The sequence below is a fragment of the Erithacus rubecula genome (genome assembly GCF_903797595.1).
Source record: "Erithacus rubecula genome assembly, chromosome: 2".
NCBI classification, from domain to species: domain Eukaryota; kingdom Metazoa; phylum Chordata; class Aves; order Passeriformes; family Muscicapidae; genus Erithacus; species Erithacus rubecula.
The window spans coordinates 90,481,998-90,507,558 of NC_136685.1; the positions used below are offsets into that span (position 1 = coordinate 90,481,998).

General features: G+C 35.8%; 1 protein-coding gene across 1 annotated transcript in view; it reads right to left on the reverse strand.

Moving 5' to 3' along the window:
• Positions 1–2,964: 2,964 nt before the first annotated feature.
• Positions 2,965–25,561, reverse strand: part of GPATCH2 (G-patch domain containing 2) — a gene marked incomplete at its 5' end in the record, with an annotated part of 116,078 nt that continues 93,481 nt past the window's right edge. The window contains 2 exon segments of the mRNA XM_079331923.1: positions 2,965–6,653; positions 18,709–18,791. Coding sequence (XP_079188049.1) covers positions 6,484–6,653; positions 18,709–18,791 — 253 coding nt within the window. The 3' untranslated portion in view covers positions 2,965–6,483.

The window sequence follows — 25,561 nt, forward strand, 5'->3', positions numbered from 1 at the left end:
AAAAAATAAATCAGTTTACACACTACAGTGAGTATTAAGGTAATTGTGTTACTTATTATATACATCATATTAGGAAAACCCTTAAAATCATTACTTGTTAAAATCTCTTATTTCAGTAATAAGGCATACCAGGGCATATAAAAAAGAAATCTCTAAACTGTTCTTCCAGACAGTGGAATTATTTGATTTTAATCCAAATTAACATACTCAGTATCACTGGCATTCTCATTTAACAGTTTTCTGCTTCTTGTATTTACATACGTATGGTTCATGTTGCAGATCATATTTTATACTAGGGGAAGTGTGCCAGCACCACATTTATTGAGGGTCTGGCACCTAGAAAATTTTAGATAAATACTCCACTTTCTTCACAATAGGTAGAACATGCAGATAATTTGGAACTTTTGGAAAAAATAAAGCAACATGTGGAATTCAAACTCAGTTCTGAGGACATGAAACCAAAGCCATGAAATTAAAAATCTGCACACTTTCAAATGCAATCATAAAAATTCTTGTGTCCACCACCACAGTATTCTGTAAGAAAACAACCAAGATTGTGTAAGAGAGAAAGCAATGGTGAACAGCAGTAGAGGTGTTCAACAACATCAAAAAAATTAAGAAACGTTTTATGGGAGGAAAAACTAGAAACCATTTGTGCTGATAGTTCAAAGAATCTCCTTGAACTACTCAAGTCTGTCTTGTAGGATTGTAAGGTGAAACAACATTATAAGCAACTTCCAAGGAAGCAGATTAAAAAAAAATCACACATTAAAAAAGAAAACAAAGCTCATGGGAATAGAACAACACATGTAGGGAGCAATCTGAGGTCCAGCACCAACAATAGAGCAGCTTGAGAAGATGGAGAAAGTTTGGGTGTGGAGAGGTGTAGAATAAGCTGACTCACAAAGTTCGTAGGATTCAAAGTAGCAGATGCATGAGAAGTTTAACTTACCTCAGGCATTAAAATCTCCAGCATTCTTAAGTGGTGGGTCAAAATGTTAACCTGTTTAGCCAAACACTCACACCTCATTTGTAAATTAAAGAAAATATTACTTGGAACATGTACATTTTCTTTCTGTGCATATCTGATGCATGACTTCCCTTACTCATCTGTCCCCAAATCTTAGAAATTTCCAACTTCTCACTGTATCACAGCTTCAGAAGTGACTTGTGTTCCACTATCTGCAACTCTTACTTTCTGCTTCATCCTTTTTGAATTGACAAAAAAGACCCCATACTACACTGACAATTGCATGAGTGGCTCCTGTGCCTTATTTTGAGCTGTGCAAAATCAAGATATTCCAGGCTGACATGGCAGCCTGACTCCCCACACTGGAGATGATTGCCATGGGTACTGCAAGGATAGACAGACTGACATTAACCACTAGCTAACCTAACATTACAGCAGCCACACAGCAGCTCTAGAACAGCTCAGTGCTGAAGATGGGCCAGCACAATCCTGCAAACAGGCAGCTGGGATCTGAGGGAGCTCTGATGCCATGGAAAATTTAGGACTTGTATCTTTTACAAGGAAGAAAGTCACAGCCTCAGTCTGCCATACTGCTTATTTTTAGATTTACATAGTACTTCCTATCTTGAAGCCAATGGCAGATATGTGCACCAAGTATTGCAAATCTCTCACTGACTTGGGGCCACAGGAAGAAGAGGGATCAACACAACTTGGCCAAGGACAAAGAAATCCCAAGTTCTCAGTGTCAAAATCCCTTACAACTGATGAAGGCAACATGTGGCGCTTCAGGAAACTGGCCGAGGAAGGAGCTGGAAAAGCAACTTCTGTAGAGCAGTAGAAATGACAGAAAATCTTGAATGGCATTAGCTGGCACATACAAGAGATTACACTTCAAGAGAGAAAACACTGGATATTATCACTTAAAAACATACACAGGACTGCAGTTTTCCAGAAAAACAGACAAGTATTAAGGAGGAAAGACAACACTCTGGACAAGGCACAACTGAAATGAGCATATCTATGATGAAATACTCTGATTTTTCAATAAGCTCATGTATTTAATCAGTGTAAATGTACTACAATAACACATACATTCCTCACAAGCTAAAAACTTATACTCACAGTTTCAGAAGTCAAACTCCCCAATACTTAAATTAATCACAGCAATGTTATAAACAGGCCAAAATAACAATTTTCTACAGATGGAATACCTCATATTTATTTAACCACTTTTCATAGCTGTTAAAAACCAGTTCTCATTGGTGGGGGAGATCAAGCTTACATAATCTCAGCGATTTTCAGCCTTTTACTTAATTATTGAATATTTAAATACAAGCAACATAGCTTCTGCAACCTGTTTTATTGTAGGACAGGAGAGAAGAAGCCCAAACAACTTAGTGTGCTCAGTTGCAAGTAAATGTGTGCTAACCCTTTTGCAGCTACCCCACTGCTCCTGAAAACTCTACTAGGGATGGAAGTCTGATTAGAAAGTTTCTTGATTAAGAGGGGAGGGATTCCCATTTCTGATGTCCCTTTACTGAAAGTGCCCTGGGAGCATGGGGAGAGGGAAAACAAAACAAAGGTTGTGTGAGTTTTCCTTGGAGGAACATTTCTGGAGAACTGTTTGAAGAGAAAGCACAAGACCCTGTCGTGGTTATCAAAGTATACACATACCTAATGAGTGAAGGGAACTTGTACTTGGAAGCCTTAGAAGAATATGATAACAAAAGTGCTGCAAACATCTTAAACGAGGCATTTCCTGACTATATGGTGTAAGCTCTTCAGCAGGATAATAATAACCTAGGAAAGAAGTACTGGTAAAAAGGTACATAAAAAACAGTGTAATGGCTTAACACAGTATGCATTAGCTTGGCACACAATATTAGTCACTAATTATATTCCCAGAAACAGCATGTTTTTGTACTCACCTGTGCAATAACAACACTACTGAAAAGAGCAGTTTGAAGAAAAGAACATACAAAGCCCATGAAAAATCGAGTCTATTTGTTTTATTTCAACTTGCATTTGTGTTGCTAAAGCAAAGCATTCTATACATATTATTTAGCTATTTACTGCTGTTCTACACCCATTATTGACCTAATTGCAGAAAGACAAATGCAGAGACAAACCTGTTAAAACAAGCATACTGCTAATGCTCCTCTGACTTTGACAAATATTTATTTAGAAATAAGATACTGCTCATGGGTTTCTTTTATTAACAGCTAATGGCTCAATTCACAGAACTTTGAGACACATGGAACATGTAGCAAAATGCAGTGCTGCTAATAGGCAACGTCTCTTCACTAAACATTCTTCAGAGGAAGAATATTATGGTAACAGCTGAGCTACTGATTCAAATACTTAAATGGAAAGAATCTGGCAAGTGATGGATGACAGCTTTTAGATACAAGATGATCCCATATTTATTTATGTAGGCAAAAAACTTCAGTGTCACAGGCATAAAGAATTATTATCTGAAAAAAATTGTACATGTGTTTTAAAATAACATGTGCTGGCTTTATAGCAGGTATCATAGTACGATTGCAGGTTAGACATAGGAAAGATCTGAAGAAAACAGTAAATCCAAGTATTTTGACCTGTTTCATAGCCAAATAACATTGCAATGGCTTAAAAAAAAAAAAAAAAAGAAAAGAAAAAAACCCTATAATTAATTTTTGTTCTCTTAACACTAGCTTTAGCTGTGCGAAATCACACTACTGGAGTATCTTTAAAACCACTCCTGTGAGATGTGGAAAAATGAGAATGAAATCACAGTGTGAGTCAGAATGGGAATTCTACTGCACAAAAAATATCTCAAATCACTACATTAAAATATTTTAATAAATCACTTTGTTCTACAGCTTCTAACAGATGAAGTCTATTGTCAGTTGTGGCATCTATGGATAATACCTGGGAAAAACAAAGTGCATCTATATCAAAACCAGTTTAACTAATCTTAATGTCTAATAGATTCTCACTAAAAGGCTGATTTAAAACAAAAAGTTGTAAGATTTTTAATCTGATTACATATTTCTTCCATTATGACTGTCTACTAGGCTGGCTGCTTCACTGCACCTGTAGGAATTAATGAAAAAAAAAAAAAAGTTGAATGAGCTAAAGATATTTTCCCTCAACATGTGTCCATTATTTCTCTCTTAACTTTTAAAAACGGTAAACATTTTCAAATACTCTTAGAGGTCTACACTTACTTCTTGAGAAACTACTGCTATGGTAAATTGCACAGAAATATTTCAATGAAGTGTTAGAGGTGTCATACTTCAAGTCCAAGACATGCAGGTGTTGGAACTAAAGCAAAACAGTGGAATTTTAAGACTGAGTATTCTTTCACAGTTTTGCAGACAGAGCTCCAACAAACAGAACTTAAAATGTTTGTAATTCACACATTGAAAATGATTTTAAGGGATTTCTGATTGTGGTGTACAAAACAAAGAGGTTGGCAGAGTTCACTTGCTCTCAGGAGCACATGGCACTGACAGAACAGGTGCAGGCCACAGAAATACATTATTTGGAATAACACACAAGTGGGCACCTCTGCCAGCTGCAGAATTTCAGGCTCTTGGCCCTTTGCAAGTATGTGGCTTTGAAATTCTTTGGATATGGAATGTATTTAACCAAGATCAGTTGTGCAAGAGATATTTGAAGTGGCAAACTCACATTATGCTATGCCCTCAAACCTTAAAATAAAATGTATATGATTTGCTGTATAAATCCCATTTGTGTTTAAAATTTCTTATAATTTTAAAAAGTCAAACCACACAATCATATAAAGTATTTAAACAGCAATAAATAGTTTTCCTGAAACTCAGAGAACATGTGCATTCAACTATCATAAAAACAACATCAGGTACTAATCTCTACACTCTGGTGGTATGGTGAAATGTCTCAAAAATGACAGTAATTGCACTGGAAAGTATGAACATTTCTTTTAAGCAAATTTAATGCTATAATGCTGCTGCTTTTCCTCCTCCTGCTACTATTTTCCTGGGGAAATGGGTGAAGCTGAGAGAAAAAGGAAAGTAATAAAAAAATGTCTTAAAATTAATCATTATATTTCACAGTTGCATGCACAAAGCTGTGCACATTTTATCCTAAAGAAATATCTTTGCAAGCATCTGGAACTAAGTACTTGTCTCTGCAGTTTGGGAGCTGTGGAAGGGAGATCCTCTTCTTGAAGAAAAAGAGATTGGAGAATCAAATCCTCTGCAGTGAGGGTAAATATGGCCAGCTACTACAGACATGGGTGGTGAGAGGGGCAGGATTTTCTCCTTAGTGCATCTGTAAAACAGTTTCCTTCAGCCCTATCATTTAATTTTAAAGTGGAATTTGTTTTATCCTGCAGACTAATAAGTACCCTAGGAGCTTGATTGGTTGGTGCTTAATGAAATTGCTTCTGCTGACATTAGATACATTAGGATACTGATTAAAACACTTAATGATCCCTCTTGATTTTAAATTGCTAGCTTAGATTTGTGAGATGCCATCAAAGTATCTTTTTCCTTCTTTTCCTCCATCCTAATCCTGCTTCTCCTTCCCCTTTTTCTCTTCATGATCCTTAGAGGTTGTGGCTCATTGGCAACAGCACGGTCACAAACCAAACGTTAACACCATGTTGAACACTGCATTGTTTAAAATGAGACAAACCCCAGAATAAACACTGAAACACAGTCAGCCCTAAAATACAATTTCCTGTTTCAAAGTTCAAACTGTTCTTAAATGTGGCAACATTGAGGATTATTAATATGAAGGGAAAGGCAAAGTCAGAGTAAACTTTAACTTTGTAAAATATTTGCTGAGGAAAGATAATTTTGTAAATGTAAAAACAAGTATAAAAGCATTACTTTTCAGCTTGAATGTGGAAAACAGTAATACATTGCCAGAAAATGGTGTTGGAATGGCATTCCTATGACAACAAAGCTGTTTTTCATGCTCTTAGACAAAATTGCACATCACACCACCTTCCAGTGGGAAACATGTATGTCTTATAGCCATAATGACAGCTTATACTCAAACATTGTTAAACACTATAAATACCAGATTTGGAAACTTTGCCTGAAAAGGAGGAAGCCACAATAGCTGTAAAAAGTTCCATTTTCCTCAACAAATCTTATCAAGGCTCTTGAGATGAAATTATACTTACCAAAAAAAAAAAAATTTACTTACATACTAAAACCTGCTGTGTCAGAAGCTTTTACAAAAATGTGAGCATACTGAATTTTATGCTTAATACAAACCTTAAGACCACAGAAAATAAAAAAGTAGAAGTTTTTGTACATTTTAGCACCATTATGAAGTTAGACTCGAATGCCAGTTCTGTCACTGCGGCTGTACCTTGCAGCCGGTGGAGCTCGTGTGAAACTCGTTGACCTCAGCCATCTTTCAGAGAAGAAAAAAACAGGATTTGCCAATCACAACAAAGAATATGCTTGCCATTTTTTCCTTTTTCTTTCTTTTTTTCCTTTTCTGATTTATTTTGAGCTTTATTTTTATCTCTGTCAGCTAAATCCAAGTCCAAGTCCTTTGGGTCTCTGGATGGCTCGTATGGGCTCTGCTATCCCTTTGCCGTCTGGTCCGAGGCCCGTGCCTGGGGTCCAGCCCATACTCTGAAGCATTCTGTTCCCAATGTTGTTTTCTGGGATTGGTTGGGTGTTTTCACCTACAAACCCTGAGATTAAAGAAATACACAGCATTAATCAGCACTGCTTGCCATGTGGAGAAGAGCAGGATAATCTCCCGTAAAGCTTTAAACCTTCTTATTCTCCTAATTCATCTAACAGGTTTCTAGAACAGGCTGTCTTTGCACATGCTGACCTCTTGACTGCATATGATTCTAAATGTCTGCATATGATTCGAAATAATACAGTCTTATGCTTTTATTTTTAATGCTTTTGAAGATTCATTCCATTTTACATATGACAAATATTGTCGTATTACATTTCAGTACAGCGGATTTCATTCACATCAACCTCAAAGAATATAAAACTGCACATGTCTACCAGTACACTGTCAAGAGCACAGGAATTTCTAGTCCTGTGCAGCTACTAAGAAGAGACACTTTATAGTAACATGACAATCAGTCTGTTCTTAGTAATATTTATCACTGATCTCTTTCAAGAAAACTCAATAAATAAGTTCTGATTAATTAATTATAGCTGCTACACAAAGAGTATAGACAGGTGGTCAACCACGCTGAAATTCAACTATACCTTTACTCAGTTTCTCTTTTATTGAACATTGTGAGATTTGATTTGTACAAGGTTAGTTTTGGTGTTTCAATTTTACTAAGTGTTGCTTACATTTTCTTCTCCTTAGCATTGAGATCTTTGAGAAAAGCTGCATATATAACACAGAAAAGAGCACTAGCATTGCAAGTGTTAGCATATAGTTAATTAATAGATTAATTTTTTTATAAGAAAGGGTTTCTTCCCATGAATGCATCATTAAAAAAACCAAAAATTAAAAACTTAAAAAAAAAAAAATTAACAACTTAAAATTAAAAAATTAAAAAAATTAAAAATTAAAACAGTGAAGTCAAAATAACAAAGCTGTTTTTCCCCTTAATCAACCAACTATGCAATGGACATAATGGACAATGCTTGGACAAGCCTTCTAAATATAAGTATTTTGCACAAGAGATATTTATTCCAAGAATCTGTATTAAAATTGATCAACTTCCACCATACAAACAATTTTAAAAAGGGATGAAGTTTTTGAACACAAGCAGTTTTTAACGTGGACAGCTGGATTTTGTTTTAAGCATTAGTCAACATCTCCCTGCTCCAACAATAGAGTTAAAAAAAATCCTTGATGTGCTCAGCTTCAAAACTATCTGTTTAATTTTCTACCTATTTAATCTGCCTGCTATTTTTTGAAAAATACTGTATGAGAAGTCTGTGATTTTGAGTTTTTGGAGACTATAATATCTTCAGCCAAGAATTTACCATTGACAAGCAGCTGAATTATCATTGTATTAACGTACTAAACAAGAACACAAAAAAGTTGAACACGAGCTTCTAAAAAGCTTCATTTATTACATACACGCAAAAAGCAAGGTGCCACAGTGGAAACTGCATACACAGACAGAAATTTAAAATGAGAGGTGCTCATTAAAAACCTCATGATGATGAATTTACAATACTCCAGCATTATCCACTATAGATCTGTTCACATTCAGTAAAACACTGGCTGCATAAAAGGCAGACTGCTTCCTAGTATCTCAGTTCCTGAGTCAAAGAAAAAAAGGAGTGCACTGAGGGAAGGCATCCTTTAATACTGGTTTGAAGCTATGCTTAATGCTAGGCTTAAAATAAAAGCTTTTAAGTCAGCAGCCTCCAGTCCCCAAGAGGGTTCCTCTTGAACTGACCAGCACAAAATTCAATGTCCAAGACTTCCTTTCTTTTCAGGCCCCCACAGGCAGAGGCAATTTTCATACAAACGAGTCTCTGGCACTGCCTGGCATACACAACACAGGCTTTGCAAACTTCCCAGTTATACTTTCTAGCTCAGAAAAAAAAAAAAAAAAAAAAAAAAAAGGGGATGGGGAAAAAAGTGAAAAAAGAAAGAAAGAAAGAACAAAGGGTGTTTGGGTGTTTTGGTCCCCTTTTTGTTAGAAGTGATGGTAAAAAATGAAGAATCATTCCAGTAAATGTTTGTGGAACAATTAGGGGAAAACTTCAAGGGGAAGAGAGATCCAGCAGACCTGCCAAGCAGGAAAGAACAAGCACAGGAGTGTATTTTATGACACCTAAACCTGGAAACATGAAACCATTCATAATGCTGCCTAAGCAGAGGCAGCAATGCTGCTGGAACAATATGCAAGGCATAGCTTGACACAACACAAGCAACTTTTTTGTTTTAGTCTATTCAGGGGAAAAAACCCACAGACCTCTTCATGTAACAGAGGTACCTTTCTATATGAATTTCAATTCTTGAGACAGCCAGAGGAACCTCACAAAGATGATATATGAAAGAACACACTGTAACCTGACACGTTATTTAGTAACCTGGTGCTTCTATTTTTGATATCTTTTAAAGCAGTTCAGTGCTGTTTTCCCATGACAGGATAATTGGAATAATTTGCTTTTAAAGACATGTAAGTACTTCTAGAATGTATATACAATCACTGTATTTTCCTCTACTGTACATACTTTTATATCTCTTATTAAAACACAGCTCTCCCTAAGAGTCCTGTTTTACTCTTATACATTATCAGATTAAAAAAAAGGAGAAAAAAGAGAAAGAAAAGAAGCCACCATAAACTTGGTTTCACAACCCACTTTTGGGCAGACAATCAAACAATATACACTGTTCAAAGGATAGTGTGTTTGGAGGCTTTGTATTGCAGCAAGAATAAAGCAAAACCAAACCCCACCCATTTTGCCTATATTATTATTTGACTAATTACTCCTTCTCATAAATGAGGTGAATACAGATTGCTTTTATTGGAATTGTGAAAAATATTTAATATACCCTGGCCATTCTAGTGTAGTATAGTTAGTTTTTATATGAATAATAACTATGTTTGCATTTAACATTCCTGCAATTTTTCACCTATCACTTGAAAAATTTATCTGTAATGCAATATATTTTATTTTAATCCAAAGAATATGGATAGTGGTATTGCCCTCTTCCTCCATTTCATGTGCAATCAGCAGGTTGGAAAAAACCCCAACATTTGCATTGCTGATAGACTGCATGACAGGAAAGAGCTCTTAAAAATCATGCTACACTGTGTGCTATTCCCCTGACCCCCATTCCTGTGCTTTGGGCTTTTATTTTCTAATTAAAAGCAGTAATTGTCCTTGCAATATTCATCTTCAAGTTCAGTTTTTAATTCATGCCTATGGCACTTCTTGGACTAGCCAGTAGGGCCTGTTAGAGTAAATGGTCCAAGCACATGGCCTTGAAAAGGGCTGTGCTACCTCTGGGACGTGTTCAGTCTTGACCCACCCAGGAGCAAGAACAAAGCCAACCCATTGTGCTGTCCCACAAAAAATAACCATGCAGAATCAGATTACACACAAAAAAAAAAAAAAAAAAAAAAAAAAAAAAAAAAAAAAAAAAAAAAAAAAAAAAAAAAAGGTGGAAATATGCTTTTGTAACAAAAAATTAGAAAATTTCTAATATTTTTTTTCTGTATGAGTTTTCCACGAGTTACAAGGATGTATCTACACTAATAATTTGCAGGAATCTCCTGTTCAGACTGAAAATGTTTTTAGAAACCCTAACAATTGGTTACTGAGCTACCAGATGAGTATTCTGCACATAGAAGTGGCTGCTATTATACAAGGAAGGAGCTAACACTAAGGCACAGTGACTTGTTTGAAAAGACAGCACTGTAAAATACCCTCAGCTTATGCTCCTTTTCTCTGCAATACTGCCAGCTGAAAGGAAAAAGGCTAATCCTCAAATCTTTGTGCATATGAAGGGACACACTTCAAGGTCTACTTTTTTTATGCATATGACCTTACATACATGGAATGTGAAATCTTTGAGTAGCAGTGACAAAACTGGGAAGTGGAAAGCAAAACACTCATCACATTTGTTTAATTTTGGTATGATACTTATGATGGCATTAAAGGCAGGTTTCAGTGAAAAATAAAGGTATGTAATTTTTTCTTAACAGCTGTTGAGACAGGTATGTCCTGGTTAAACAGTACACTAGCATGCAGTGCCATACCCTTGATTTTACAGTGATTGCCATGAATTAATTTAATTCCATCTGTAAGCTAAAATCAGATCAGAGGTCTAATGCTGCTGCAGGCTCCACATCTGTTTAATCATTTTTGGATACAGCAGCTTGCAAAAGTTCAGCTTTTAAATTTGCTTCATATTTAAGAAACAATGTTACACCAGTGTACAACACTGTCAGCAGGAAACAAATGAGCCCATGAACAGTTTTGATCTGACAGACCCATTTTATTTGCAAAATGCTTCTACAATTTCAAAGCTCACCATTGAAGTTATCATTTATTATAGAATAATAAAGGAGCTGTGACCTCATAAACCACTATTGTGACAATATTTATTTGTATGGTCCAATTGCTGGATAAGACTAACATCAAGCATGTTTGGCTTATATTGGGCTGAATAAAACAAGAATACAGATAGGATCAAGCTCTCAGATAACCCTTAGTTAAAATGTGTAGGTTTTTTGTTGTGGTTTTTTTTTTCCCCCTCTCAACAATCCCCCCGCTTCTGCTAAGAAACAAATGAAGGCATAGTGAAGTAATTTCATCTCTGGCCACCAAACTATTTCTGATGTTAAGAAAACGGGGTTTTAAACAGTTCTGAGAAAATGACACTGTACATAAATATAGTCTTGCCCTTTCATCTTCCTTTTGTATGATTAAGACTTGTGAGCAGAACAGCAATGCCTTAGCACAACTATTATTTCCTCTTCTATCGCTCCCAGCAGCCTTAAATCCTTTAAATCCTTTCCTAGAAGGATCTCTTTTTGCTTGGGTAATTTTTGCAATACATGGCCTGCTAACCCTTACCCCCTACCCTGGATCTCACTTATGTCTATCACAGCAGAGTCAGTCTTTCTACCTCAAATCTTCCAAGGAGCATTGTGGATGGTAATTCACTTGCGTAATTGGCTCAAGAGATGAAAATCTTGTATCTGCCTCTCTTAGCCACTAATCTATCCAGCTGACTGCAAGCCTAATTGGCAGCTTGTTTAGTAATTTGGCTCCTAAAGTGTTGTATTGATGTTGGATAAACAGCCAATGGAAGCAGAAATGATACATGCTGATTCTCTTTAAAAGCTGGTGCACTTTTCCCTTCATTTTTCTGAAAGCATTTAATATTTCATCTATTCTTTTTCTTTTCTGACTCCTCACCAGACAGATGAGCTCAGAGCAGAGGGGACTGATCCTGAAACACAAGGAAAGTAATCAGAATAATACATTGCTGTAGTCTTTTTATGCCAGCTCTCTCTAACTAGCAAAATGGGAATCAGACTGCCTAGATGTTTATGTTTTTAAAATTGTTTTGGGTAATTGCACAGACACAGCTTCAGAAGTACAGCCAACAGCTGTATGGTGATTCTTAAACTGAGTACCTGCAGTGGTTTTCAAAATTCAGTACATATGGCTGTATATCTACTAAAAAACCACAAAATACCAAACCAAAACTAAAACAATTCAGCTATGAGAATACTATGAAAATTATTTAGCTAATATTTAAGACTGCATTATTTCACCAGACTTTTACACATCCCTCACACTGAATTAAGATTGTCTAAAGAACAACCTTAGAATTATTATATTCAGGTGAGACTGCTTGCATTGAATTTTATTCTAGCTAACAGAGAGATAAGAATAACAGAGAGGACATAGCTATGACTTCAGCAGGTGTTGGCAGCCTCTATATTTATCCCATATCCACAGCAGAGTTTTGTTGATGTCTGCACTGCCATAATTTCATTCTTACTTCCCCATCTCAAGGGCTATTAAATATGGCCTGGGTAAACACACCCTATCTTGAAGCATAGACTCTAGATTAAAATCTATTTTCAACTCTTCTGAATATATAAACATAAATTCACACACCACTGAAGATTGTGACACTGAATTTTAGGTACAACTGGTTATCCAGAAACACAGATCACTTGGAATTGGATTTGCAGGTGCTCTTCTCCTTCCATTCTTTATTGGATTACACTGTGTCTGGAGTAAAACTTCATGCCCATTCACTCTTTTGCTGCTATTAAATTGGTTGGAAGAGTTGGTATTTTTAGATTGCCATTTATGCCTCTGTGAGGGGAATCTCTTGAATACCCAAGACTGTCTTTCACTTCAGTCCAAAGAAGCTCTTTGTTTTACCCCTTGTCTTTGATGACAGAGACATTGTCACTGGATGGCACTTTGGAAGAAGCATTCTCACTGGGGAACATTCCAAAGTTCTGTTTAAACCCTCTAAAATTCTGAGAAATTAATCCCATCTGATAAGCATTCCCTCACTTTTACAGAAAGACTTGCAGCCTTACAATGAAATCCAGTGGAAATCCAAAGCAAAAATGCTCTTTGTGAAATCCAGAGTATGTACAACATACATTATTAGGAACTTTCCCACTAATTGCAAGGCTTTTACAGAAAGACAGAAATCTTGCCTGCAGTGGAAACCTGATCAATGAATTTTATTTTCTCACATAGTAAACAGGTATTTTTATTCCCCTGAAGTGCCAAAACCTTCAGGTTTTGCTATCAGGTTTATGCACAGACATCTATCCTTATTCAAAAAGTGAATCACTTGCTGAAAAACCTTTAAGAAAAGTGGTTTTTGCATAATCTCTACCAGGGACTGTTTGCAACAGTGTTCACTCTTCCTTCAGGAGAAAGAAAAACTAGTCACCAGCAACTGAGAGGTTGTTGTGGAGAGATGGGATAAGATGTTAACGAAAATACACACATTTTAACTGCCAAACCATTTGTGTTTTAACAAAAATCCTTTGGAATTACCAGTGTAAAACTGACTGACAGAAATATCAAATACTTCTTTTATTGGTTGAGCTCTAGGAAAGCTACAGGACACACATTTGCCCATCTGAGGAAGGTGATGATTCTAACAAACTGCACATAAAAAGAAGGTGGCCCCTCTCTGAGGAACCACTTCATTATGATATCTGGCAGAGAATGTGCAGAACTTGCAGAGCACATAACTGCCCTTGAGGATGAGTCTCCCTAATGACATCTCAGTTTCACTCAAAGCTACTCCTCAAGTGCACAACTGATTAATGAAACATACTTCTGAAACTTGAAAATAATATCTGGTTCAGCCTTTTCCCCCCAAAATTTCCACTATATTAAGGGTGCTCTCATTGGTTATATTCTCTGGTAAGCTGGTTTATGGCTCTTGAAAGTGAAGCCAAAAAATCCATAGAATCAAAGAACATCTGAAGTTGTGAGGGACCCATAAGGACTGTGAAGTTCATCTCCAGTAGAGGAAATTTGAACGGCTTCCATAACCAGAAACAGCTATTTTAGGAAAGACTCCCAGAGTAATTCAGGGAAATATTTTTGAAGCTTCCACATTTCAGAAGACAACAGCACTTAGAAAAGACAGGTACAGTCATTTTCTACCAATCTGAATGTTTCTTCTTTACAGTGGCTGTGTGTACAGCCCGTAGAATATTGTCTTCTCTCTAGATTACAAGAAACCCATCAGCAATTTTCCTGCATAAGCCTGTTCTGGTTGAATTGCAGGTCTTCTAAAGTTTGTTACTGAACTTTCTGAACTCTGGTGTTTTGTAAGATGCCCTGCCTGAACCAGCTACTTCAAGCTCAACATAGAAAGCCTTTTGCTCTGAAGGGACAGGACCTTCCAATTCTGGATGGCACTCTGCAATATTTTAAGTTTAGTGAGACAAGAGGTAGAAGAAACAAAGAAACAGAAAGAAGTCACTAAAATGTAACTTCCTGCAGATACCAACCAAAGAAAAATGAGAGTCCACGGGCTGGACTACCAAGCAGGCATGAAATGTATCCCAGGAAGGACTTTGGCAAACTAAGGGTAAGAAATGGTGCAATGCAATAAGGAAAAGGATTCACAACACACCAATGTTGTACTGTCCTGTGACAAGGGATTTTTGTCTAGAGAGTTGTACATTTGGTAGACAGAAAAGCAGTGAATCAAGTTAAAAAGAAAATAGGCTTATAACAGTTCTAGAGTTTTGAACATTTACAGTCAGTTCATCCAACTACCCAAAAGTTTACCTTTCCTCTAAAACTATGCACTAAGTTGACCTTCACCACAAACTTAGCCTCAGCCACCTCTGTTATCACACTGTAATCACGATTTTTTCAAATCATCATTTTGGTTCTGCAGATATTCAGGTCTGTTAATCACTGACATATTAAGCATCAGCAAAATAGTTTGCTTAGCTGTTCTGTTGGCAATTTTTAAAAAGGAATGAAAACATGTACCCTTTTGATTACCTTGTTAAAGTGAGTCATGATGGCATTATAGCAGTGCTCAGTATTTCTGCTGTAATTAAGAAACTGTCATATTTTTCATTAAAACACATTCTTTAAAATGAGACTTTTAACTTGGTCATTTCAATCAGGACCAGCTTGAAGTGTAGCATGTGCATGCAACATGCCAACTAGATAAAGAATATGACATCTGAAATTTGTTTTTGCAAAAGGTAAGTACTACAGTGCCCATTACATGCAGAGTAATTTATCTATCCTATATAAACATTTTCTATATTTTAAATACAAAATAGCTTTCTCTTCTTATAATTGGTTTTTGCAGGCTTTTAATACTGCTTTAAACTGTAAACCACGCTATGCAACACCAGAGTAAAAAGATTGTTTTGAATTAGAAATAAATGACTATTTAGAGGGCATACAAATACAAAATGTGAAGCAGAATTTGATGATTTTTTTCCCAACAGTTAAGACTTAAAGGTTTGTTACTTAAAAAAAATAAAAATCTAAAAATATCTTAGGCATTTAACAGGAGATGATAAAAACCAAAAATCTTGTACAGAAGAGTCAATTAGAAATGAACTGGTATAAATGCATATTCATTATGGTATCTAAATTCTGTATCACCCCTTGGTTTGATATGAGACTTAAACTAGATAACCTAAGACTGAAATTATTGAAAATACTCTTAGTGCATGTGTTTCAAGTAGTAACACTACCTTGCAAAGAATGTTCTTTCTCTAGCAAAATTTTTTCTTGTTTTGTTGTTGCTATTTTATTACTATTTTCATTAAACTGGAACCAGTACTGGTAGGGCTATTTCCATAACAATGGATTAGTTTGTCTAAGAGGTGTTTTTGCAAACTTGAGAGCACTGTATTGCTGCAGTGTCACATGAAATAGCTCTACCACTCAGGTAGTCAGAGGGGGCAGAAGGTCACTGAGAATGACCTGTTCTCACATGTGAACAGAATCACTGGAATAATATTGTTTTCATGGAAGAAATCATGCAAAAGTATCTAAAATGTGCAATACCTCATACTTCAATAATGGGAAGTAATCAGTTTTTACAAGTATAAGTTTTTTGTTAATTTATTAACTACCTAGGTTGAACAATACACACATGGACATATGAAACATCCACAAAATAGAAAATTTATCCTAGTTCAAAAGACAGAATATGACACTCCTGTACCAGTACTGTCAGCTCCTAATCATCCATGCCTGTATTACCTCCCATTTTCTTCACTGCTATTCAACACATCTTTTCTTCACCTTTACAAATGACATTTTTGAAATGATAAAATTCTCTGTGCTGTGCAAACTTTCTTGCTTCAACAGTTTCTCAATGCTGTACAAGTAAAGCTACATCCTTTGTTACTAATATAAACAGACCTATTGGTATGTGACTTTGACTGCAGGCTGAGAACGGGCTATAAATTTAGAAATCAATATCTAACTCTATCAATATTCATTTTACTTTTTCAATACAAAATACAAAGGTGAAAGAGCAGTAAATAAGCTGGAGTACTGAAATAAATTGTGTGTTCTTGTCACAATTAATAAATGTTTAACCAATCACACTGCTTGCTACAGAAGTCTGTGGCTTTGTAAGGTGTCTGAAAGTAGCAGGGGCTACCCTTGTGAGACTCAAACCCAGGGAATGTATTTCAATACCTCATTAGGGTCACCACTTGTTCTCACCAGTACTACTGAACATAAAGGCATAAATGGCATTTTCAGCACTGTGCAGATTTTTACAAGAGTTAATTTACCAATGTGTTTTTTTCCAAATGCAGATGATAATTTACAAAATACTCTTACCAACACACTGACTCAGTGGAACTTTGCAAATTTGCAGTCTATATAGAGAAAACACTTGCAGTAAATGAGTCATTTACAGACAGCCTTTCAGGTTACACTCTGACATTAAATACGAACAATCATTAGGAGAGTGCTTTTTCCATTTCCAACTTCTGTTCATTTTTGTCATTCTGTACTTTTTTTCTTTCAAGAAAGAAGCTCACAAATTATTTTACATAAAGTCAAGCCCTTCTATTCCCATATCTTAGTTAACTAAAACTACTGAAAGAAGAATAATCAAATAAGTGATCTCTTATTTTCAACCAAATTTCCAAATGTACATTCATTCTAAAAGAAAATCCCTTTCCTTTCATAAAATCATATGGAACACTGACAAAAAACCAAGGCCTGTGATGAATAAACAATAATTTAGTTGTAGGAAGGTTAGCCATTGAGAAAACTGTAATAATCTCTAGAATGCTATACATTACCTATACATAGGTACAAGCTTATACAATGTTTACCAAAGGTTCTATTTGCTTAAAAACTCACTAGGATGAAGTGTAGAAAAACAACTTTTATAAGCCCACAAAAAAAATTTCTCAATCCTCCTGATTAAAGCAAAACTGAAAAGATTATCTTGAAGAGAAAAGAAGGTACACCAGTTAAAAGGTAACTCATATGATGCCTTTATCCACCATTATTCTCTGTTGCTCTACATATAAAGGCAAACTTTGGGGCAAGACAATTTCTAAAACTGTGAGTTCATGGACACATAACATTGAATGACCACATATTTGCCTTGGTATCAAAATATTGGCTTTGCAAAGTTACGCAGAGGAGCCAGCTTGTAAATTAAGATTCTGAAAGCTCAAAGCCCAAGGTAAAGCGAATAATAAAATTAATTTCATGATACTTGATAAATTCTCAGTACAAAATGACATCCTCTAGTACTTGAAAGTTGTGAAGTGAAAATCACCTTGTAGAAATAATTACATTATTCTCTCTTCAGCCATTAAGTATTTTTCTTTCTCAGTTCACATATGTTCAGAGTCTTAGAAGCTGACCCATAGATTCACTTTTTTTATACTGCTGCCACTAAGGTGCTTTTATAACATTTTTAATATTATTCCTGGTCTGTTTCTGCCACAGAGGTTTGAAACAAAGAAGTTTCAAGAGAGGGAACTCAGTTAGAATACAAGTATTAGGCTTCTCTAAAGACATCTACTTGAAATATATTTGAAAATTCTATGTGCTGCAAATGTTGCTGCAGTAATTTATGTATGACTAGGACATGCAATCCAGATTTCTGTACTAGAAATATATATAAAGGCTCACATGGGCACACATACAACCTAATCCTTCCAGTATGTACATATACAATTAATACAACAAACTGATGAGAGCCCTATAAATCACTGCTAAGTATTGAAAAAGTGATTTCACAGCTGTGACATCAGCAAAATGCGTCCAACGGTTGTGACCCCGCATCTGTAAAAATCTTTCACAAATGTGCTTGCAAGTGCTTCCTGTTTTATCTATAGCACTAATTTTAAAGCTGTGTGTTTCACTGCTTTATCACCATATTTTCAATTGTTTACCCAAGAATTCACATCCTAACTTTACTGTGCAGGATATTTAGAGCATTCATATGCAGAAAACAAGATGCCTCGGGTCTCTTTCCTTGTAATGTTTGAAGAGACATAAGCAGTAATCTTTGCTGTCTCAGTATATGAAAAAAGATTTATTGTCTTTAAAGAAGTGCTGTGCTACAAAGGACTGGAAATTGCCAATGATTGCAGGAAAATGAAGGGAACCTATTTATTTCTTAATCTTTATTAATAAATAAGGATAGAACATATCTGAAGCTATATGGGAAGTTATTGAATTTATCAAGGTTTTTCCCAGGTCACTGACCTACTGCTTTGTGTTTAGAGATTTAACATCTTGTGGTTTGTGCTGTGTCCCAGGGAAATTGGTTACCTGTGGGTCCTGGCAGGGGAGCAGCTTTCCTTCTCCGCTTGATGTCTCCCATGCACAGTGATCCTAAATGTACACTGGTTTGCCTGCAAGTAATTATAGGAGAAAACTATTAACAAAGGAAGAAAACTGCCACATAAATACACAGCTTGTATAATCTGAATCTGTATCAAAACATTCTCAACCAAGATGAAGCTGCACAGTCAAGCCACCAATCTTGTTTATATCGAGACATAATTATGTTTGTTGACAAGCGCTCAGTATCTAAATGCAGCATCATAAATTGTTACTGGAATGAATAAATATAAATATAAAGGGAATGCTTTTTAATTTTCAAAACTGGCAATCTTTCTAGCTCAACATAAAACAAAAACACTGTTGCTCCTGACAGGAAAATGGCTAAGATTAATTATCTAAAGAGATCACAATGCTGTTTGTAGGTTATCAATTGGCTGGTAATGCTTGACTGTCAGAGCAGCATTTATTACATGGAAAATATTATCAATTTTTTTTAAGGTAAGATGAAGAATGAATGAGAAAACATGAAACAGTAAACTCTTCAGAGGTGCATGAAATAAACTTGTGGCATAACAATTTATCCTTTCTAATTCACTGGCAAGTTGTGAGAATACCATGGAAGCACAGTATCTGGTAGGCTTCTTGAACAATTACCAGCTTGCACTTGGAGACTGGAAAACTGATGGAGATGCAGAGGATGGCAAACAAGCAAATACTATTGCATTAAACCCAGCTATTAGAAGCCAGTACTACAGAAAATGGTAAATTTGGAATTTTTAAGTGCTGACTTTTGGAATATAAGCTCAAAGGGCAATTCCAGTTATTATTTTCCTTAAAGTAATATACGATGCCTGCAGCATTGAATGTGGATGACTTTTTTTTTTTGAAGAACCAGAACAGAAGGGAAGAAAAATGCAGTAATTTCTGAACTGCACAATTTTAATATGTATCTATAAACGTTACTCAGAAATGTGTTTCTCACCACATAAGTGTAGTGAATTTTCATGAAGTTACAAGCTGAAAATTGCATCTGACAATCCACAGCAGCACAGTAACACTGTCACTCACGGGATCTGGTTTCAGTGTGGATATATGACTTACCCTTTATGGCATTTATAAACTTTTTAAAGCTGGGCTGCTTCTAAATGAATAACAAATGGTCATATACTGTTGAGAGACCTCAGATCTGCTCAATAATGTAAAAGAATGACAACAATGCCTTGATGAGTAAGATGACCAAGTATAATACTCTGCCTATTTCTTCTAAAAAGATACAATAGATTAACAAGTAGCACAGTGCTTCTATTTAAATAATAAAATACTCCAAGAAACTTGTTACACAGAGAAGTGCACTTCACCTAATGAACCCTTATTTCAACACTTTTTTCCCCTTTGTTTTGACACATTTTCCTTGCAATTCCAATATAAAATTTTATCCTATTTTAAAGTCCAGAAACTCAACCCAGTTGAACTAGTAAAGTAATGGGATAATAGTTTTCCATTCTGCATTTAGAACGAAATCAAGAAGTGCAACCCTTTCATTACTGATTGTATGATAAAGAAAATGAGTATTTAAATACCATATAGGGAAACAGTAATTAGAGAACAGATATTTGAGAGGTTTGATCACCAATGGATCAGTATTTAACATTGGTATTAAACATGTAGAATAAATAGTGTGATAAATTTTATGTTCTACAGTGTGAAACTATTGTGTTCTGAATGAAAAAGCGAGAAAGTCTCCAGGAATACATGTAGGATGAAAGATAAAAATTAATAAAGTCAGGCAATTGAACCTGAAGACCTGAGCCACAGCAGTAACAGTGAGCAGTGTTTGAGTTATTTTACCAGAATTGATTATCTGTTACACTACATTGAGATATCTAGATTATTGATCTGTAAGATTATGGTACTGGGGTCTCCCCACTTTTCCTCCAGGCACAAGGAATGCAGTTGCAACAAATAACACTAAGTAAGGACTACTTTGTTATTGTTGTCACCCTTCATGTAGAACACAGCAGTTACTTTTTAATTTAAAATCAATGAGCGTCTGAAAGGCAGCCTTGTTCCTTCAGCATAAATGAATCATTTGCCTTTGCCCATCACAACAACCCCATCACCAGCCAAGGTGAGAGTGGGTATTTCTTTGTTGTAGTCAAAAATTCCCTACACTGCAAATAAATAACAATATGTTGGAGCACCAATTAAGCTTTGTCAAACCCAGTCTGATTGCCACTAACATCAAATGTTTGGCCAACTTGCAATTGTAAAGCTGCATTTGCCTTCACCAGGGCTTAATGTTTTATATGCTCTGCCAGTGTAAATCACAGCAAAACAAAAAGCTCTCATTTATTTATTTATTTATTGAGAGAGGCTCAGACAAGAACTATTACAGCTCTGGAACTGGCAGGTTAGACAAAAAGAAGCAGAGTTGTGAAGCTGCACAGCACATTTTGAAATGCCTGTAATGGGGGTATTATAAAGTAGGGAGAACTCTGACCCTCAATCAGGCTAGGTTCAGCATTATGTTTCTTAGCATTAAATCAGAAGAGCGTGGATTACAGAAAGGAAGAAAGCTATTTGCCTGCCTTCTCTCTACTTACCCCTAGCTTGCTTCCAGCTATCATTTATAAATAGTGCTCTGGAGGGAAGCTAGGCATTTTATTAGGGAAAAAATAAAACTTGTTAAGACCACCTTGCCTGAAAACCTGGCTTTTGACATGCTGGTGACAGCAACTGGAACAAGCAGTGTCAAATGGAATAACTTTTAAGGAAAGACAACAGGAACTTGTCGCCTCATTGTATGCATTTACAAATAGAGGCTTTTCAGAGTATTAGGCCTAGTTAAAGCTGCCCTCTGGATAAAAAGTGTTCCCAAGCAGCCTCAGACAAGCTTGGGAGACAAACAGATGTGACTATGGTCCCTGGCGTTTGGCAAGAACACTCACTGTCAATAAGAAAAATATGAGCATGGACAGGGCATCAGCTGCACCACGGCCGAGCAGGCCTGCAAGTGTCACAGCAGAGGCAAAGTTGTGGCAGAGGGAAATAAGAGGGCTGCAAAAGCCAGGCTGGTGTGAACTTACACTAGCACGCCAAGAATTTTTGTTGTTGTTGTTGTGTCATGCCTCAATGTATTAAACAAAACGCTGGAAAAGCTGCTGTCAATTTTTATTCATTTTTAATCTTGCACACAGTGTTTAGATTCTCCTTTCTACATAGTAAATAAGAGTCTCAAAAATGAAGTCAAGAATGGGAAGGCAGCAGTAACAAAAATAGCAGAAAAAAGCTATTGAAACAATAAATAAACCCCACAGATTTGATACAGCAAACACTTTTACAGAAACAATGACATGCAAAGCAATTCACAAGCATCTATGCATTTTTGTGAAACATTCCTTCTGATGGAAATTTTGCTATTTCCTCCTTAAATAGTGGCAGTCTCTATGATTTTTTTTCCTCAAGGTAATTAAGGTAATTGCCCTTACCATGGTAACATGTCTGGAATTGTCTCTTTAAGCTCCCCAAACATTTACACCCATGCCTACACAACACAATCTCTTTTTCCATAATTTTCATAGCTCCACAGGCAAATATTTTTGACAAATGCCTTTCCAGCACTTACACACATTCACCTCTCCAAGACATTTGTAACACACCAAGTCAGATTTTTATCTACCCTGACCTCTGCAGTCCATGGACCGTGTGGTTACATTCTCCAAATAAGCATCTTGTTCTGTGGGGGAACCTACAGCTAAGCTGCTTTAAATGCAATAAACCTACTGAGCAACTGAGGACCCAATGGGGTTCTTCATTCTTTCATTGGTAGTTTTCATGCTTGCCCCAATCATAGTTAAAAGTCCACCACTAACTGAGAAGAACAACAAAATAAAATGGCTGTAGGACAGCAGACACTCCTGAATATGTTCTAGTTCTCTGTACTGACTATCATCATCCCAGGTGTAAAAAAATACAAAACAAAATGTATTAATGAAGGCAGGTGTGGAGGAGCATTTTTTTCTTTAGCAGTATTTAACAAATTTCTGTATGCTAACTTGGAAAATCTGATACAGCACATTATTATGATACAATGTTTTCAAGAAGACTGATTTCTATTCCATAATTAGATGAATTGGTAATGATCAATACATGCATATCCATTATAATGCTGTGAACATCTCCACCTGAGGAAGAAACACACAGCAAACAGTGACACCCAGTTCTGCCACAGTATCAGTGCATTCCTGCAGATGGCTGTAGAAGTCTGCAAGTTTATCACCATGGAATGCTTCAGCTAATGGAGAGGCTTGGTGAAAGTTTTTAAGTAAACTTCTTTCACAAGACATCAGTAAAAGGAAAAAGTTAACTAGTTTGTATTTTAGAAAGGATTTGAGAGAATTATTTTGAAGGGGAAATCTAACTGAAACTGTCAGTTCTCAGTCTTAAAATATAGGTAACAAATAGGTATTCATATGGATATGTTTGTAGAGAGAATGCAGTAGGGACAACTTAACTCACTTTAAGCTTAAAATTACTGGACAATTTCTTACAAACTGAAAAGGAGCAGGGAGAGTGCAAAGTAATGTTCACAGCAGCATTAAGGATAGAGAAAACAGAACTCAATTATGGACCCCAGAGAAACAAGCTAATAAAATTATTTTAAAAATGAATGTGTGGAACAACTCAACTTGATAAAAATCAAAGAATACTTTGAGCAAACATCCCATTATTTAAGTATCTTTTACACAAAAACATCACATAAATGATTCTCCTTACATAGAATGGATCTGTAGTATAGACTATCTTGTTTTTGCATGGCTTAAAATGCAGACACTTGTATCTGGTGGCCAGTGGAACACATCCATTAGTGTTGCTAAAATAAGGGAATCTGGAGGAACTTTAACTCTTACTGATCATTCCTAAATTACCACACGTGGCAGACAATGGCTTCAAGAGCATAGGAGTCAATGGAACAGTTTACAATAAGTTTAGATGTAAACACCATTAAAACCCCATTATATATGTCTTTCTAAACATCTCATAACACTAATAGCTAATTAAATTAAGACAAACATAAAATTCTACATTTCCATTTGATTGAGTCTCCAGAAGTACAGATTAAATTAAAATGTATCACTCCAAATAAATGTACTATGCAACTCAGGCTGTAAATTTGGGAAGGCTATTCTGTATTATCTAGGTATAATGAATACTTTATCTTTGCCTCTGGCACGTGTATCAATATAACCATAGAAAAGATGCATGATGACTTCATAATATTGCATGGAAACATGCAAGGCATGTTTGTTTCTGAGGAAAAATATATGAAAAACAATGGCTAAGGAAATCTATAAGGAAAGATATCCTTTTTCCTTTGTGGTACACAGCTTGTCAAAAGAAGGATGCAGCCCCTGGGGTCTACTTTAACACCCAGAGAAGGGTGGCATGTGCAGTAATGCATGTGTCCCATGGACAGCTAGAGAGGGATGGCTCCTTGTCCACCTGCCTTCTTTTGCTCTTTTGCTTTCTTGCCATTTTCCTCAGACAATATTCAGGTGAAATCAGTTCCATGCTTGATTCCTTCTCATCCTTTACCAACAGTAAAGTTTCTCTTCAAACTTGTCTAAAGAATGACATCATCAATATAATAGATTGGTTCACCTACTTCTGCAAGTGTGAAAACCATTACATTAACCAGAAGAGCCATGTACTTTATTTCCCTTTTATTACATCTTAAAGAGATGGGATAAACCCATGCAACTCTATCAAACTCCTTTCTTACAATGCCAATCTGTTCACAACATAACTTCAAGCATAAGGGTGACATACCTGTATTATTGAAGGTCCTGGTGCAATCCTATTATGACTAGAATACAATCTTTCCCTGGCCCATGAGATTACCTCATCACTTAATAAATGCTATATCCTAACACATTCCTTGCTGTTATCTTTAGCAGCACCTTTGTCATTCAGACACAGTAGTTGTCCAAAATTTATCTGAACACCACAAATTGACACATTCAACTCTACACTGGGATAATTTCAGTGCACATTAGGGAAAATAAAAACCTGCATCACTGCATATGATTTGACACCCATACTTAAGTCACCTAGGCACTTTATTTGTGAAAAGAGACCCTAATAAAATAGTTCTGTAGTAGAGGCCTACTGCCCTCAGAAAGGATAATGCATTGTTTTTTCTTGGTTCTAATTAGTAATTTAAGCATATGTTCAGCATTTAACTCTAAATGTTTGCCTTTTCCCCAAGCTCTAAGACAGCTGTCCAAGATGTGAATGCCAGAAAACATTTAAATATCAACATCTGTTGAATTATGTTAATTTAGTGTAATATAATTGGGCATGAGTTGGAATTGATCAAAAGTGTATGAATTACACAAAGGCAAATCTAAACCAATATCTTGGTGTACAAACAAGTCACTGAGGAACACTGAGGGGATAAACCCAAAAAATATACTTCTGTCAAGAACTAGATAGCAAAAACTTTCAGTTTTCTTCAACAAATGATATGATTTCACACTTTCAATACAGGAAATTAACATTTATATAAAATATTTAAGTCAGAATATAAATTTCATATTAATTTAGAGTATTTCTAAATGTTTTTGATGGCAAGTTCCATTATTGTTTTGTGTAAAGAAATACATGATAACAATAATGCTTATATTTGTGCAATGGTGAAATGTTTGGAAATAGGTCTCAGTAACAAAATGTCATCCTGTTACAAACCAACATGTTTCACAAATTCTAAAGCAAATATTCTTTGGTTTCTTCTTCATCTTGCACCAACATTGTTGCTATTTGAGAGATATGGGCCTCA